The following is an 18775-nucleotide window of genomic DNA, read 5'->3' on the forward strand; positions in this document are numbered from 1 at the left end:
CAAAGAGCCTAGCACTTATTAAAACAGTAGAATGTATTCCATAGGTCATTCAACAAAGTTTGGGATACTCTGTCCAAGAAATAGAGTACAGCTAATTGTCTAATAAATAGTGACTTAATTGACAAAATGCAGCCCAATAATGGAGAGACATTTCAGGCAGTTATAGGAAATCACTTTGGGAGGAAAAAGAAAAGGAGAAGATAAGAGCATGTTTGTTTTTCCGCTAACATATTTTATTTCCATTATCTTCCTTTTCTTTTCCTTACATGTATCTAATTCAAGTCCTCTGTTCTATATATTAACTCATTTTTACCACTAAAAATAACACCTTAAACATTTTCATCACAATTATTTACAACCCTCTTACCCTCCATCTTTATAAAAAATATTTACTGTTTCCTACTACCTTAATAATTACTATAAAACAATAGTTTTATACAAAAATATAATCATACATTGGATATTCCAGGAACATGGTGATCTGAACAGCATTTTTTCCCCTCTCCCCATACTTAAAACAGCTGACTTCTTTGACCAAAATGATTACTAGACACCTCGAGCAGCTAAAATGAGTTAGGTCTTAGTTTCCCTGACTATCTCAACAGAAGGGACTTATGCAGATTCTCTTTCTTTGTGAGCTAGGAAGCATTTATCAATTAGCGGAAGAACAACAGAACAATAACCAGACTATAGCAGCTACTTCATCAGTATAAACACTTTGACTAGGTCAAAAATCAACCTACTTAAATGTTCTTGTTATCCTTTGCCATATAGTCAACTAAGTTCTGAGTTTAAGGACCCAAGGCTGTCAGTGAGAGTTTGCTCAATAATACTACGAAGGACAGAGGCCAGATCTGTGACACTAAGGAGAAGAATAATGCTCTAGATGCGTCAACTTTCTTGGCCCAATTTTTCCTTCCATTCACTGAAGGATACTGCACTTAAGACACTGAGTTAGCAAAGAAAAATACTGGATGCAAGAAAGGCCAGAGACTTAGGAGAGGAACATGAGTTAAAATGAAACAATCACAACTTGAGGGTATTAGAATCTCTGGAGGAGAAAAAGTTCATGAAAATTAGATCACCATAGTCAAATAAGTGAAAGATTCTAGAGGAGAGCACATAGATATATATACATATCAAGACTAAAACTAAAAAACATACTATTAAATTAACAACATGGGTGGAAAATTAGAAGGGAAGTGCTAATCCAAATTATAGAAATCTACAATGCTTTATGGAAAAAGTATTTTAAAGTAAAGAGTAACTACATGGGCATCTGCTTTTATCTTCATCTACATACTTGACCCCACCTTAAATTTATCCCGGTCTTCTGAAATAGTAATTGCCCATGAAGTGGTCCCTGATGCAAACTTTGGGGAAACAGCAACCACCTGTGCTTGCCATACACTGTAACCGGCATTTCTCTTGAAATATTCTATATTTAAGTCTTTATTTCCTGTCCTCTACCACTAAAAGATGAACCCCAGTAGGGAAAAACAAACAAACAAATGAACGAACAAAAACTTATTCACTGAATATGCACTGTGGCTAGAAAAATAACTACCTACAGTAGGAGCTCAAGGATTATTTTCTGAAGAGCTTAATGGATGAATTAGTTAATGAATCATGATGAAGAAAGTTGAGTATCTTGAAGAATAGATCAAGGAGATCTAACATGTGAATGATAGCAGCTCTAGAAGGAGTAAAAAGAACATATGGAGGAGAAGTAATAATTAATCAAGTTGTGGAATATTTCTGTGAGCTGGAGCAAAGGCTGAGTCTGAGTATTAAAAACACTCTATCCAAGCTAGATTGATGATAAAAGCAAATAGTGAAATATCTATCAAGCTTTAAGGCAGGGAAAAACAATTTACCTACAAAGGAAAAGCAATCAGCATGGCATCACATTGTTTATTTTCAACACCAGTTGCTTCAGGACAGTGGTATAACATTTATAGCTTTAGAAAGCATCTACAGACTACCAAGAGAAAATATTGCCTCCTCCAAATCTTACACATGACTACTATATATTGGGTGGTGAGAGAAATATTTATATTTATACAATCAGAAAACCTATTATCCAGGCAATCTATCTTAAGAAGATAACAGGAAATATTCTTTCTAAATATAAAATGGACTAGAATAAAAATCTCAAAAAAGGAATATGGATTAAAAATGAAGATTAAAATGTGCATGTATGTGTGCGTACATGTGCATGTGTACACATACATGTTCATATACTCACATAGATGACTATAAATAGATAATGAAGGAATATCAAGGTACATATATAATATAAAATATGTGCTAAATAGGGCTCCTGAACCAGATGGGACGGACATCCATGGAGGAAACTGTATTTAAGGTCAAGAACTAAAAGAAATAAATTATGTGAACAAGACCTCAGGAATTGTTAGTGGAAAGGAAGGTAGACATCATGAGGAAGAAATATGAGGTTCCACAGGGAAAATTAAGTATCCAGATTGGTGAAACAATTAATCTTGGTTACCCCCCCAAAAAAAACATAGTAAAGATTATGTGATTGGCTATACATCAAAGAAATAGAAGGTTACCATGAACAGAATGTAAATGTTTTGGAGCCTTTCATTTCTTTTCTTTTCTTTCTATCCTTTTTTTTTTTTTTTCCTTCGGTTGGGGGAGAGATTTTCTGGACTATGAAGAGCAGAAGAGGGAAAGGAAGGAAGCAAGGAGGGGAGGGGGGGAGGAAGAGAGAAAGGGAAGAAGGGAAGGGGAAAAAAAAAAAAGAAGAGGAGGAAAGGATCTGTAAAACCCTGAAAGACTATTTCTCTCCAAAAAGGAGTATTTATTCCAAGGGTAGAGATGAATACCAGTGCCTAGATTCATCCATGGGTCTTCTGATTTTAAAAAGCTATATGTATGGGGCGCCTGGGTGGCTCAGTGGGTTAAGCCACTGCCTTCGGCTCGGGTCATGATCTCAGGGTCCTGGGATCGAGTCCCGCATCGGGCTCTCTGCTCAGCAGGGGGCCTGCTTCCCTTCCTCTCTCTCTGCCTGCTTCTGTCTACTTGTGTTCTCTGTCAAATAAATAAAAAAAATAAAAAATAAAAAAAAAAATAAAAAGCTATATGTAAACCAAAAGGACCCAAGTATGCAGACATCTGCTATTAGAATCTTCTAAATACATGGATCTCCAAGGAGGTAGAACAGTTCCCTAGCTACTTTATAGGAAAAGTTTGAGTAATAGAGGTTATCAGCAAACTCAGCAAAGCCATGGGCAGTGGAAAGCTGAGAAACAGCCTGCGTTTGCAGTGGTATTGGCATGCACAGTAGGAAGTTTGGCATGGTTGGGGTAGAATAGAAGTGAAGGTATGGGCAGTAAAGTTGACACACGGTTCTGGGAAGAGTGGCAGCTGTTGAAGTAGAGCCAGCATGAAAGGCTAGTGATGCAATTTTTGAATTTATGAAATGATCACAGGGTAAGGATAAGTAGTAGCATGAGCAGTACCATGTATTTACATGATCCAACATATACCAATGGATGGCAGATAATAGGAGGGAACAAGCATTTTTGAAGGTAAGCAAATAAGGCTTCACCTTAATTTCACATCTAAAGGTTTATGTGACAATTCTTTGACCCTCTGAAGCACCTCAATCTCACTTTTTTTTTTTTTTTGAACTTCAGTTAATTTAAGTTAATCATAGTCTTCAGATTCATATAAGGACTGATTATATATAAGGACTGATTCATATAAGGACTTTTTCATCTTTTATACTTGGTTGGTTGTTATTTTCTTTCATTCCCATTCCTTCCTTCTGAATATTGCTAACTCCTAACAAATTCCTTCATTATCTCTTTCTCCTCTCATCTCTTGCTACTCTCATTATTTACATTGAGCTCTAGTCATGGAGAACCACTTGCAGTTGCCTGAGAAGAGCATGTTTCTTCTCTGTTCAAGAGTAATAGGATAGCACAAAGTCTACACTTTATATATAAAAACAAAAACAAAAACAAAAACAAAACCTAAATTGGTGCTAAATTAGTTAAATAAAATATATTTTTAAATATACAATAAAAATCAGATTCTTTAACAGGAAACTTTTTTTTAATTTTTTATTTTTTATAAACATATATTTTTATCCCCAGGGGTACAGGTCTGTGAATCACCAGGTTTACACACTTCACAGCACTCACCAAAGCACATACCCTCCCCAATGTCCATAATCCCACCCCATTCTCCCAACCCCCCTCCCCCCAGCAACAACAGGAAACTTTTGATGACCAAGGTTTCTGAAGAAAAACGGACAATTTGGACAGGAATTGGCTTCTTGTTTATAATGTCCTTGGATTATTGGTCGTGTGGAAGCAATGGTGATAGACTAAGGCGGTGGACTAGAATGACCTATTACATTAGCAGTTTTATCCTTTCTGTAGGCACTTCGTTTGGAACATCATGGGGGAAATAGGGATATAAATGAATATTTACTACATCTGATTATTTCTTCAGGATAAATTCCTAGAAATAGAATTTGGTATCAATGATACAACATATTTATTTTCATTTTCAAATATGAGTTTGGTGATAACAATTTTTATTGTACATTTTGAGGCTTTTGCATCCAAATTCTGATAACCAGCATATATTTCCTAAGATTTAAGACTTACATATCATGGGAGTCATCTCTTTCATAGGAACTGGAATTCTTCATCCATATAAATAAATAAACCCAGCATCTTTTAGTTTGTTTCGCCAAATATTTTGTTCTATTCAGCTATTCTTATTTTCATTCAATTTTGACAATCTATATTTCAACATAAACATTTTGGCATATTTGCATTGGGGAATATGTAGTGTTGTTAGATTCCATTTGTCCTCATATTCCCTTTTACATTTTTTATTTTTGCATATTTGTGTTCTTTCTCTTGATTTCTTAATTACACATTCCAGAAAAATATCTTTCTCATGATCTTTTTAAATAAATGACTCTGGCCTTATTAATTGTAGTACTTTTCTCTTGATGTGAAATGTAGTCAGTGTAATTTTGTACTAAGTCTTCATTTAAAATAAAATTATTGGGTACTGTACATGTGTAAAAAAAAAACTTTAAAAAATCAGTTTTGCTTAATATTGTAATGTCATAGGGAATGTATAAGTAGGCCAATATAGTTTATTTTATGAAGGTAGAACTAAACCTTGGTAATAGTAATAGAAAGGGTAAAAATACCTAAATATAATAAAATGTATAGAATTATTTAAACTGCTAAATATTAGCTATCATGTTCTGATATTCACACAGACTACTTCATAAAATAGTGTGTTTGTCCTTATCAAACTGTTAAAAAATTATCATTCACATTGTTTTAAGTGTTCATTTTTTAAATTTTTTTTCACTTTTTGTTATAGATTCTCAAATATGAATTATACACTACTTTTGACATTTTGGGGGGAGTGAGGTGACAATTCAGACTTTATTGTTTATGTTGAACTTATTTTATTTCTATCTACTTTTATTTCAAAGCATTTCTTTCTTCACTCATTTGGCTCTATTTTAATTTTTGTTAACCACTAAGTCACCTCCCTATTTATAAACTATCTCACCATATTATCTTCTATATTGCATTCATAAACTGCTTAACTTAAGTCAAACTCAATTGAGGCTATTTGAAATTTCTCTCTTCTTTTATTTTCCCCTTATCTTTAGCATCTTTCATCTTTACTTGCACTTTTATAATAGAATTTCTCAAACTGTCCATATTATTCTAGGGTTTGCTTTTATTTATTTTTCTTTGTTTTTATTTTCTCTGGTTTAAGTTCTTAAGTAGCAAGAATACTATTCAAGCCTTTTCATTCCTGGCTGCAGGCGGAGTTGTTAGGATATCATTAGGATATGGGATTCAAAAGCTCCTCTTAGATTTCAAACTATAAGTAAGAGTTTAGGCATGGAGGGTTGATAGCCTGTAACTTAACAGGAAAATTTCCTCATTATGGGTTTCCTGTGCCTTTGGGTTAAACCTCCCTGGGTAAAGTATTATAGATGGTGTTTTGGGGCTTCCTTCTTAGTATATTTGTGAGAGTGCTTACACTTGGGCACAATTTTCATAATTAATATGTTCTGCTTTGTTTCTTTCTCAGAATTGCTGCTCCCTATCTTCTTCATTCAGCAAACCGTTGATATGATTTCATGAAGGACTGAATATTAGTCCTTCATTTAGTTTATAGCTCTGATCCTTCTCTTTGAAAACCATACTCCAGAATAATATAAGGCCAAATACCACACATGTCCTTAACTGGTCTTGGACAATTTGATTCATTCCCTCTCAAAGGGGAATTGAGACATGATAAGTACAACTCGCCAAAATCTGAGAATATTCTGGTGCTTCCTTATTCCTGCTACTCCTTGTCCCCAGTAGGAAAGGGTAAAAATGATATCTTTCACAACAAAGTGGTACTTGAAGTAATTTCTTGGTTTCTAGGTAGAACCTCAGAATGAGGGAAGTAAGGTAAACATGTCCTAACAGGTTTAATTAATGGAGTAGCAGATACAGTACATCTAAAGTTAATGCCATACTTAATTTTAATAACAGCTCTAAAATTAATGATAGGACCAAAGTAAATCTCTTAACTTCTCTGAGTTTGTTCCTTCATTTAATATAGTGATAATAATATGTATCACACAGGGTTTATAAGGATTGAATGAGAAAATAAGAAAATAGTGTTAAAACAATTAGCCTAGTGGCTGGCACATAGCAGGTGCTAAAAAAAAACCCGGATGGTATTCCTGACATAAATGAAGGAATGGTTTAATTCTACAAGGTGAAAATACCAGGCTGTGTTTTGAACAGTGGCAAAAGAGAATTACTAAAGTATTTTACAAATTTTATCTCAGTTAAACTGTGTCAACGACCTTTGATTCCTTCTTTTATGAAATTACCCTGTGTTCTTATATTTTAAATAATTAATATATGATATAATTCACTTTGTTATTAAATCAGATTGTAACAACTTAGTCTTAAGTATTTTGAGGGCTCCTGGGTGGCTCAGTTTGTTAAGTGCCTCACTCTGGATTTTGGCTCAGATCATGGTCTCAGGGTCATGAGATTGAGCACCGCGCTTGCTCTCTACTGGGTGTGGAGCCTACTTAAGATTCTCTCTCTCTCTCCCTGCCCGCCCACACACACATTCTCTCTCACTCTCTCTCTCTCAAAAAAGAAGAACAAAAAAGTACTATTTCATCTTAAAATCTCTAGTATCTACTTTAGAGAGACACAGTGTCCTTTAATTTGGTGCTCCATTCACTTTTTTTTTAAAGATTTTATTTATTCATTTCAGAGAAATACAGAGACAGAGATGGAGAGAGAGAGCACAAGCAGGGGAAGAGACAGAGGGAAAGGGAGAAGCAGACTCCCCACTGAGCTGGGAGCCAGACATGGGGCCCGATCCAGGACCTGAAGATCATGACCTGAGCCAGCCAGATGCTTAACCATCTAAGCCACTCAGGCGCCCCTCCATTCACTTTTAATAGAAAGTTTACTAAATGTGATTTAAAGTACAGGAATATTTCTCACAGATTAATGAGAGTGAGGGCAAAGGAAGACAGTACACCAAGTATTCTTAGCATCTTGTTGTTTGCAGCTAGTGAATTGCAGTAAACTGGAATCCAGATTTGTTTTTGTGTGTGTCTCAACCTATGTATAGAGATGCTACCAGCTAAGAATGCCTGGGGCACTCACAAGGGCTGATAATACTCGTGGCAGCCTCCATGTATGTTTCCTCCACAGGAGCCAATGTTGTGGCCTCTGTGGTTCTCATGCTTGCAAGATGTACCTAGCATCAACCATCAGGGATTCTTGAAAAGCAAGGTTTATTACTCAAGTCCTGGAGGTGGGTAAAGGGCATACTCACAGGCCAGCAGCCAAGTTGCTAGCAGAGTAAGAGAAAGAGAAACTATGTGGACCTGGGGTTCTGCTTTAATTGGGGTCAAGAGTGGGGCACCTAAGGTTTCCCAGATTCACTCTTTATTGTTGAATTTAGAATGAAAGAGTGGGAATTAAGGAGCAGGAAAGGTAGTGGTCAGTTAATTAGTTACACAGGGATTTGTAGAAAGGGAACTCATGGTGGAGGGTGGGGTGGGGGGCAGGCCTGTCTTCTTATCTCTCTGTGTAGCTAGTAACTGTGTCATACAGCCAACAATATATTTATTGAAGGTGGATATCTGACATGATTGCCTTGGCAATCAAAAGCTTAATATCAGGCATTGCCATTACAATCAAAAAAGCTTATTCCTAGACACTTATACTACAAGATTGCTTTATTTAGGGGGAAAAAAAAGTAAAGATGACAGTAAATAAAACCCTATAAGTAGCCTAACTATGACCATATCATTATAGTTGACTATAACACTTTTTACTATGTCTCAAATTTATGTGTATCATTAAATCCTTTTAGCACATCATCAGTATATAATGGCTTTACTAAGCATTAGAAATATCACTTGTCACCCTTTTGTCACATTTTAACAATTGTCATATTTATTCCTAAACCTGTATTTTATTGTTAAATATTCGGTTAGGCCAAAGTTGATTTTGCTGTTAAATTCACAAAAGATAATATTAAATCTATTAAATGAATATAGCTTTCTCTGATTCTCACTAAATAGATCATTTTCTTCTCCTTTGCTAAGAACACAAGCATGCATAGACAAAATTAATGATTGAAAGTATCAGGTAATAATATATGTTGTATGTAATTTAAACAAAGCATTATTATTTTTGTCAGACTGTTAATAGGCTTTTGTGAAAATATTTAAATTGTAACTTTTCTTATTTACATGGATGTGTTTACAGTTGTTTGCCAGGATTTACTGGAAAAAACTGTGAGAAAGTAATTGACCACTGTAGACTGCTCAGCATCAACTGTCTGAATGAAGGATGGTCTTTCTATATAAGTGGAAGATTCAGAGTAAGTAATTTAATACATGGCAGAGTAATTTAACACTTTAAAATACAATAGCTTCAGGCAGTCTGTATTTCAAATGCTTTTATTAATCTAAACCAGAGAATTATACCTTTATATGTATATTTAAACATGACTTATATAAAGTTTAGTAATAGAGATTTTTAACTTATAAGAATTATGTTGAGAACACGTTAACAAGAGTTCTAGGCAGTGTGTTTATTTTAAAATAAGTATATAGCTAATTGAGTCCTGGAAATATATCTCTGTGTACATAAAACCACAGTTACTAATGCCCTAAGCTCTTAAACTAGATAGAGAATAAAATTAGTATGGTAGTTAGGATATACATTATGCTTTTTGTTGATAGATAGCTTTTGAAATGACTTTACAAGTACACAGTGGGTGTGCAACACACAGTAAGGCATATCCTACAACTCATCGTTTCCACTTTCAGCTATGCCTATTGGAAGAATTATAAGTTATATTCAAGAATTTATGCATATTCAAGAATTTTCACAACAAATCTGAAACAAACTAAAGCCTATGGAAAGGAGAGTGGATAAATTCACCAAGTCACACCAAGCAATTATAATGAGTGGTTAAAATGAGTGAACAGGGGGGCCTGGGTGGCTCAGTGGGTTAAAGCCGCTGCCTTTGGCTCAGGTCATGATCCCAGGGTCCTGGGACCGAGCCACGCATCGGGCTCTCTGCTCAGTGCAGAACCTGCTTCTCTCTCTCTCCCTCTGCCTGCTTCTCTGCCTACTTGTGTTCTATGTCTGTCAAATAAATGAATAAAATCTTTGAAAAAAAAATGAGTGAACAATAGCTACATTTAGTAATACTTTTAAATATCAAAACATAATGTTGAATTTTAAAATCTTATCGAAGACTAACATAGGTAGATAGTCTGATAATGATTAATTTTTTAAACACAAGAAAGTCCATATTTTCTATGACTGACATATAGCTAAAGTATAAATGCATATATCAGAAATATACACACTGGCTTTACTAGAAGGGCTCTCTATAAAGAGACAGCTGGGGAAAAGATCAGTGAGAGTACAGAAGGAAATTCTAATCAATTTATGATGCTGTATTTCTTAAAACTTTTGGCAAATAATGACAGTAGAATTATGGAATTCATTTTATCGTTTTCTCTAATATAAAATATTTTAATAAAATGTTTTTAAAGTAATGAAAAGTCAATTTATGGAATGAATCATGGACAAATTTCTGTGTATATTTCTGGAAACGTATGCTAAAATATAATATGTTAAAATATAATATGTTACTATGCAAGAACATATAGGATAAGATACAGGATAAGAACACAATGTTTCTTTCACAGTAAAATGTTGATATTATAACATGTAATATATGGTCTTCATTTGCTCTTCACATAAATACCATTCCATTTTATAGAAAATTAAAATGTCTATTGAGTCTTTAATATTTTCGTAAATTCATACATATTGGTAAGGATAGATGAAGCTAGATTTAAATGTACTCCAAGCAACTCTAGAACTCAATACTTCTAAATACTATCATATCAACTTTCAGTATAAAGAATGTACTAGCATCTCTTTTTCCTTTAAGATATATTTACCCTTTCCTTAAGAGGAGATGGTCTAATTGAAATGTCTTTCCTGCTTTCGTTCAAATTTCTCTTACAATAGACTATTCAGTTTTGAGTTTTGGTTTCTGTGTTGACTTGGGATAGTCTCTGAGAATTTATTTCTGACTTTTGTTTTTAAATTTCTCTTCCTCCACCATGATTTCTCCCTGGAAAACCTGACCTGTTCTAGTGTCTTAACAATTATCTATGTTACTGACTCTAAATTCAGTTTTAATTTCTTTTTAAGGAACTTGACTGGGGTTACCATTAACTTGCCAAATCTGCTTTTTCTGTAATTCTACTTTAGGTTTAATGACTTCTACTAGATAAAATGTTAGCAAGAAGGAAATGCTATTGGCTTTCTCACTGGGATAAAATTTAGGTGATGATGAGATAATGTGCATTACTAATATTTTTAACACTATAATATTTTTTCAAAAATATGCTTTTCCCTACTGATTAATAATCCTAGTTATGGCTGTACTGAAGTTGTGAAATAGTTTATATTTCAGTTGATTTAATTTAAGTTTAATATATATACAAATATATTGTTCAGATTGTGTAATGGTTATGGATAGTGGGAATTAATATTACTTTTTAACTTTTTATGATACTTAAGTTCAATGTGACATGTTAAAGAAAATAAAATATATATTATATTTAAATTATTCTTAGCATATAAATATAAAATGCATTTTTGGAATTTTTAACTGATATTTGTTTTTCTACTCTGATGTTTGCATTATTAACTTTTGAATATATCAACCAATTTCAAAGAGATGATATGATGAACTATAATATTTTAGGAAGAGATTTGAACTATCTCTTCTCTTATGTGGAGAAAAAAAATATATTTATATTCAGAGGGAAGATGAACAGAGCAGGCATAAGGCAAGCAAAATGATATACTTAAATTCAACTATACCCAGAGTCACAATAAATGTAAATTGATTAACACTTCAGTTAATACACCGAGATTATTAATGGTACATGAAACAAAACTCAAATGTTTAAAAGATACTCATTTTATTTAAAAAGATAGAGACATATTGAAAGTAAAATAATGAGAGAGATATATAAAAAATAGACAAAATAATTACTGGTGTAGTTTTATTAATAAGGCAGATTTCAATATCAGGAACTATCAGAGATGAAGGACTTGGTCAACTAATCATACTGACTTATGCATGTAATAAAAGAGATTCAAAATATATGAACCAGAAACTGACATAATCCAAAAGAGGAATAAGTAAAAGTACAATTATAGTGGAGATATGAATACTTCCCTTTCAGTAATTGGTGGAATAATTTGACAGAGAATCAGTAAGGATATACAAAATGTGAATGGTACTGTCAATCCACTTACCTGAATGACTACAAAATGTCACACAAAACAGTTGCAGATTATTTATTCTTCTCAACAACACATGTACCTTATTCAGAGGCCTTTTTCATTATGGGGGAGCAGAGGGCCATAGCTGGGCCATTTCCCATGTGCCTCCATGGAGACGTCTTTATAGAAGGGGCCTTGACTGAGCCACATTTCTCTACATTGACTTAAAACTTCTCCTCTCCTAGCCCTCTTTCTCTACCTCCCCACCAAATCCATATAAAGAGTCAAGAGCTTTTTTTTTAAGCCTCCTTAGCAATGAGAGGGTTCCCCCATCTGTGTTTCATTCACTGGCTCTTGCCTCATGTAGTTCCTTAGGGGGAAAAATGCCTGGTCCCTCTTTGTTCCTGTTGGTGGCACTGTGGCAGTAAGTGAATAAAGGCTTGAATATTACTATTTTCACTTCAGCTCTATGTCCTAACTGAGCACCTTGACCCTTGATTGCTTGCCACAAAAATATTTTTTTTAAAAGATTGATTTATTTATTTGACAGACAGAAATCACAAGGAGGCAGAGAGGCAGGCAGAGAGAGAGAAGGAAGCAGGCTCTCTGCACAGCAGGGAGCCAGATGTGGAGCTTGATTCCAGGACCCTGGGATCATGACCTGAGCCAAAGGCAGAGGCTTTAAACCACTGAGCCACCCAGGCATCCCAACTTGCTTGTCACAAATTAAAAACACCCTGTCATAGTGGGGCGTATTTGTTATCTCATGCAATATTATATGTATATCAGTCATTTTTTTAAAGAAAAAAGAAACAAGTTTCAACAGTAGATTTTTATAAATAATATTTAGATAAAAAATACAAATGGAAAATAATCACAATTTTAACATGTTCAAATCAGTGAAATATCATTTAAGTCAATATGGAAATACCATTTTATATTTCTGCAATAAAACCATTTTATATTTCTGCACAAAACTATACATATTTAATGCAACAGTATTTTCACATGTATTCAGGGAAAATAGGACCACCAGTTGGCATTTTAGAGTATATACCTAAAGTTTTTTCATCTGTAATAATTCAATATCTAGAAATACCTGAAGTAAGAAAACAAAATTATATTAAACATGTGTAGAAAATATTCACTATATTATTGTTTATTTTAGAATAGAAGCAATCAAATTAAGCAAGAATAGCTTAAATATTATGTGTCCCTATAATAGAATTTGCATATAATTTGGACTATGTTTTTCAGGTGTATTGTGATATTTAGAAAATACTCAGATCAAAATAGCTGATGAAAAATGGCTATATTACTCTAACTGTAATTTGATTTTCGATGTATATATATAAGGTATTTATCTACTTGTAACAAAATAAAATATGCATTTCCTGTGCTATGGGAATGGTCAACAGGCATGGCAGCACTACTCCCACAGAGATTATCGATTGGGTTCCACCTCCCAGGGTGTTCAGACATCATGAAAGGTTTTGTATCAAAGGCCCAGGTTTTTCCAGACAGTAAGAAGTACAGGGGATAGGCGGAACCAGTTAGATGGCACAAAGTTAATGTAGTTTCTGATTTGCCCGTACCCATAATCACTCAGGGCTTTGCCATTTTTTAATAAATGTAAATGTTCCCTATGTATTTGAATTGGCCTAATGGAAAGAGTGAAGTATCTGAGGCCTGTGATCTATGTAGTCTAGGGACAAGTTAATACACAGAGGGACAGGGAAGCAAGGAGACACAGAGAATCATGGGGCAGAATGGCTTAGGGAATCACAGAGAGGCTCTGAGGTGAAATCCAGATGTAACTTAACACCAAGGTTAACCAGAGTTGTGTTGGCCAGTGGAGCCTGGATGATATTTGTATTGTACAGGTAGGCATAGTATCGGCTAAAAGGAATAAACCAACAAACCAGCAAAATAGAGATAGTGGCTTACTCCTGTTAAGAGGATTAGACCAAAATTATTATCAGAAAAAAAGATTTATTTCTTTTGAATATACATTTAATTGAAGTATTATAAAGGATAAAACATATTCCATAATCATTTTAAGATTAGGAAGTTTAAATTAAATGCAACATGATGGACAATATTGGGGTAAAAAAAGTGTAGGTCAGAACCTTATTAATTCTGAGCCATGCTCTTCATCATGAGTTAAATTCGCCTTTTTTAAATTCATTTTTGCTATAATTAAAGTGGCAGAAGGATGCTGAACTTTCTCATTGAAATTGTGATGAGGAATTTCTAATCGAGCACTTTCACAATGTCAATATTAATCTCAATATTAATAATATAAATAGCCCCCATGATAAAACAATTGTTACTTTCCAAATGAGAGTCAGATTTCTAAGAATCACCAAAAATAAATCACTGAAAAAAATTAAGAGCTCAAACTCATAGTGAAAAAAGGGAAAGCACTGTTCTTATTGTCATTTTTATGTTTATAAAAATGAATAAATTAGTTACTAAATTTAAAAATAAGATTGATATTATGCACACAAAAAACTAAAAATATAGACACTGCAATTAAATGCTATTTACATTGTCTCATAGCAATGATTCAGGATTTATTTTCCTTAGAGTTTCAATGATTTACTAATAAATTTAATTTCATTTTAATAAATATTATACATAGGACCACAATTTATGGCCTGTGCCAGAAATCCAAATATTTTATAACTTCCTGATGTTATGACAGAATTGTTGACTGATGTTTTTTATATAATCAAAGAAAATACCGTGAGAGCTTTATACACAACTCCTTTGGTTCTCTTCTTTATAACCGGTTCAGGGATGCAGATATAAGAAAGCAGTTTATGTTTTATCTCATCTTTTTAAGTTTCCTATAAGATTTCACTGGGGAACCAACAAAAAACCAAAATTTTAAAACTCATCTAGTTTAACTTTACCATCTGTTTCATTCCTCTTTTCTATTTCCATCCTCTAGTTAAATCTTTTTTTTTTTTTTACAATAATTTTCAGAAAGCGTGACTTATGCAAACTCACACTGAACACTGAAAGAAGTAAAGCTCAAATTAGAATTCCATATGAATACAATTTGCATTTGGGGTAGGAGTTAGAGGTTTAAAATTTTAGTTGCAACAACAGAAAATCTAAACAGAATCTCTCTCTCTCTCTTTCAATCTTTCTCTCTCTCAAGCTCACGCATGCATGCACACGTGTGCAAGTATACACATACACACACACACACACAGTAATTTGAAGGCTCACATACTTAGACTTTTCAAGGGCTAGATCAGGTAAGCATTTACCTAGAGGCTCAATGTGAAACATATTCCTTCTAGCTCACAGTAAAATAGCAACAGTGCCCTCAAAGTTTCTAGAAGAAACCAGGGCCTTTATCTTGAAGATTTTGATCCAAATTCTGGTTTGTTGGGTTCTCCTTTCTGTTTAGGTATTTTCTCAAATGTTTACCCTTTCAGTGAGTTCTTTCATAGGCACCCAATTGAAAATGTTAAATCCTCATTTCTGGCTCACACATGTCATCTCCTTTTTTTAGTTCCTTCTTAACAATCATTGTTATCTAGTTTCCCAGATAACAGTATAATTCTTCACATTATCTTTTCCATTGTCTATACATGTAGATTAGGCTGAATTTAAGTTTTATGTAGGTAGATGTCTTTGTTTCTTTATACAAAACTACCCTTCTTCCAGAAAAGGCAGTAAAATTTCATCAGAGACAAGTCATGGCAAGTGAAGCAGATACGAAACTCTTTGGAAGGATGCTTCCATGTAGGAAGAGCACAGACTCCATAAACTGAGCAACAGGAAACCTCTCTCTTAGTAGTGGGTAGTCAGTGCTTCCTCGACATGGAATTTGGGGAGAGGTATATCTGGTGAAGATGGAAAGAATTACATGATACATAAAAGACCCCTCAGTGTTGCTTTTTTTTAATGTAAAAAATTGTAAAGTTCAACTTATCAAAGAAAGGGACATTGGAAGCTAAATATGTTTTAGACACTCAAAATATTAGTTTGTACACATATACAAAATTAACAAAAAAAACTAATGTTTACACTATGATCTGCTGCAGAAGCCTAAGTTGAACAGAAAAGTTGAAACTATTTCATACTGACCCATAAGTATTCTAAGCTACTAAAAGTTCCTTGTAATTGTACCCTCAATGAGAAAAATATGGCAATTTGTTCATTCTTTAAAAATCCTGAGACTTTTCTTGAGATTTGGAGAATGGATGGATAGTGCCATAATGGTGAGATCTAAGAGACATCTCTGTAAAAGAATAGGTAAAGTCAGATACAACAGATCCCTGAAGCAACCAAGTGTAATTTTTGCCCCCCCCCACCCTGGGGGGTACTTGTCAGTGTCTAGAGACATTTGTGGTTGTCACAAATAGAGATTGAATCTGCTAATAACAGCTGCTACACATCCTGCAATGCACATGACAGCCCCCTACAACAAAGAAATATCAGGTCCAAATATCTGTACTGCTGTGGTTGAGAAAACTGACTTAGGAAAGTTAGGCCGTATAAGTTGGAGAATAGTAAAACCTGTGCCCAGAAAGAAAAACAGTCTTCATGAAAGTTAAAGAACCCCAGACTTAAAGAAGAGAAACTTTTGTCTCGAACTAGCAGATCCCTAGCATAAGATAGCATTATAAACTGAGACTTTTTTCTAGTTTATGTGGACCCTGCAACTGAGTTAGGTACATAGAGTTGGTTAAGTCAAATTGCTTTCTTATTCTTTTTCTTCCTTTGTTGGGAATAGATTAATTACTTTAAGTTCAGAAAGAGGTATACATGCTGGTAGGTCACAGACTCTACTTCTCAATCCTTCCCTCTGAAATACTTACTGACTTAGATTAAATTTGTTTGAATTTTGGGGATTTGGGAGAAGGGGGTGGGATTATGGACATTGGGGAGGGTATGTGCCTTGGTGAGTGCTGTGAAGTGTGTAAACCTGGTGATTCACAGACCTGTACCCCTGGGGATAAAAATATATGTTTAAAAAAAATAAAAAATTAATTAAAAATATTTTATTTATTTATTTGAGAGAGAAAGAGAGAGAGAGCATATGACCTGGGAGAAAGGCAGAAGGAGACAGAGAGCCAGACTCCCTGCTAAGCAAGAGGCTTGATGAGGGATTAGATCCCAGGACCCTGAGATCATGAGCTGAGCCAAAGGCAGATACTTAACTGACTGAGCCACCCAGGCACCCCAAATTTGTTTGAATTTTTCTTATTATTTATGTTATTGAACATTTAGTTGAAAAAATTTGGAGGTTAAGTAGCTTGAAATATGTGATGAGAATGAGTTCTCTCTACTTTGTGTTTAAGGAGGGGGGAAACAGGAGCAGAATTCCAGATTTATTAAACATAAAATGGCTAAATGAAAGAGTCATTGAAATGCTTGAAGGAGCTTTAGGAAGGCTGTATAATCAGGGTCGACTTCAATAATCTTCTGATCCATGTCTTATACCTCAGTAATTGTTATTCGTTTTCTCTTCTCTCTTTTTCATAGACAAATTTCTCAATGGCTTTCTCTGTCTACTTCATTAAGTGGATAATTTATCCTGCTTCTGTTCAGACTTTTGGTAGGGAAGTTGACTGTTGCCTAAAATAATGCTTGAAAGAGAATAATGTCCTCACAGTAGCTTTAAACTTTTAAATCTTTTTCCTGTGCATATGTTACTTCTTTATTTTAGTTCTTCAATATATTTTAATCATTTGAATCACAAGCACATTTTAAATAAGCAAGCACAAACAACATGTTTTGACTTGGAATACATTTTTTCAAAGAACTCAAGAAAAAACATTTCCTAGGGTTAATGTTTAACCAGTTGTTAAATGATTTTATTGTTCTACATTGTTAGTCACAAAAAGAGGTAGAACTTTTGGTTCTACCAAAAGTTGGGCTCACATATTATTTATTATCTGAGTCCTCTGACACTGCCTCCCTAGTAAGTAATAATAAAGCAACAGGTATTCCTATCTTTGAAGAATTAATAGAAATTAAAGTTACCACACAGATTCTATTATATGTCAAGAACTTTGTGTATAGAAAATATACTGGTGTCTTAATAGTAGCTCTGGGACAAAAATAGAAGAACTCAGAGATTAGACTTTACATCAATGTCACTTCTAGATCCAAAGTAGATATGTACGTTAATTGATTTATAATAAGTAATAATTTTGTAATTTCACATATTTTATATGTGATTATAATAATTATCAGTAGCTATGTAATAGCTAATGAATAAACTTAAATGATGAATATATTAAAAAATTATTTTATTTTATTTTATACTATTATCAATTTATAAAAGCAAGAATAGAGGGAGTTTTAAGCATATATTTTATTATTTCTTTTGCCCACTTTTAGCAGAGTTTTTATATCAGGTGATAAAGTAAATGAAAACAGTTTAAGTATAAGAAGTCACAACTTAATCTAAACTAGTGCAATCCTGTGAATAGTTGAAATGTTCCTATTTAAAGGAAACAAATATGGACAGTTTATATAGCTTAGAAAATCTATAGGTGTCAATAGGTCTTCATTGATAATGAAATAGAAAAATGAGGGGCGCCTGGGTGGCTCAGTGGGTTAAGCCGCTGCCTTCGGCTCAGGTCATGATCTCAGGGTCCTGGGATCGAGTCCCGCATCTCTGCTGAGCAGAGAGCCCGTTTCCCTCTCTCTCTCTCTCTGCCTGCCTCTCCATCTACTTGTGATTTCTCTCTGTCAAATAAATAAAAAAAATTTAAAAAAAAAAAAGAAAAGAAATAGAAAAATAAATAGAAAAAAAATTCATGAAGTTTTTACAATTTGAAAATTTGCCTCCTGTAATTAAGGAAAACCCCCCATTGGTGAATTTAATTCTTAAAAGTGTGTTTATTTGGGGTGCCTGG

The 18775-nt window shown here is 33.9% G+C and overlaps 1 protein-coding gene across 1 annotated transcript in view; it reads left to right on the forward strand.

The window, feature by feature from the left end:
• Positions 1 to 18775, forward strand: part of LOC101670523 (eyes shut homolog) — an 858786-nt gene that overhangs the window by 94536 nt on the left and 745475 nt on the right. The window contains 1 exon segment of the mRNA XM_045069380.1: positions 8826 to 8940. Within this exon segment, the coding sequence (XP_044925315.1) occupies positions 8826 to 8940 (115 nt within the window).

The sequence above is a fragment of the Mustela putorius genome, unplaced genomic scaffold (assembly GCF_011764305.1).
Source record: "Mustela putorius furo isolate JIRA1106 unplaced genomic scaffold, ASM1176430v1.1 tig00003927_pilon_pilon_pilon, whole genome shotgun sequence".
NCBI classification, from domain to species: domain Eukaryota; kingdom Metazoa; phylum Chordata; class Mammalia; order Carnivora; family Mustelidae; genus Mustela; species Mustela putorius.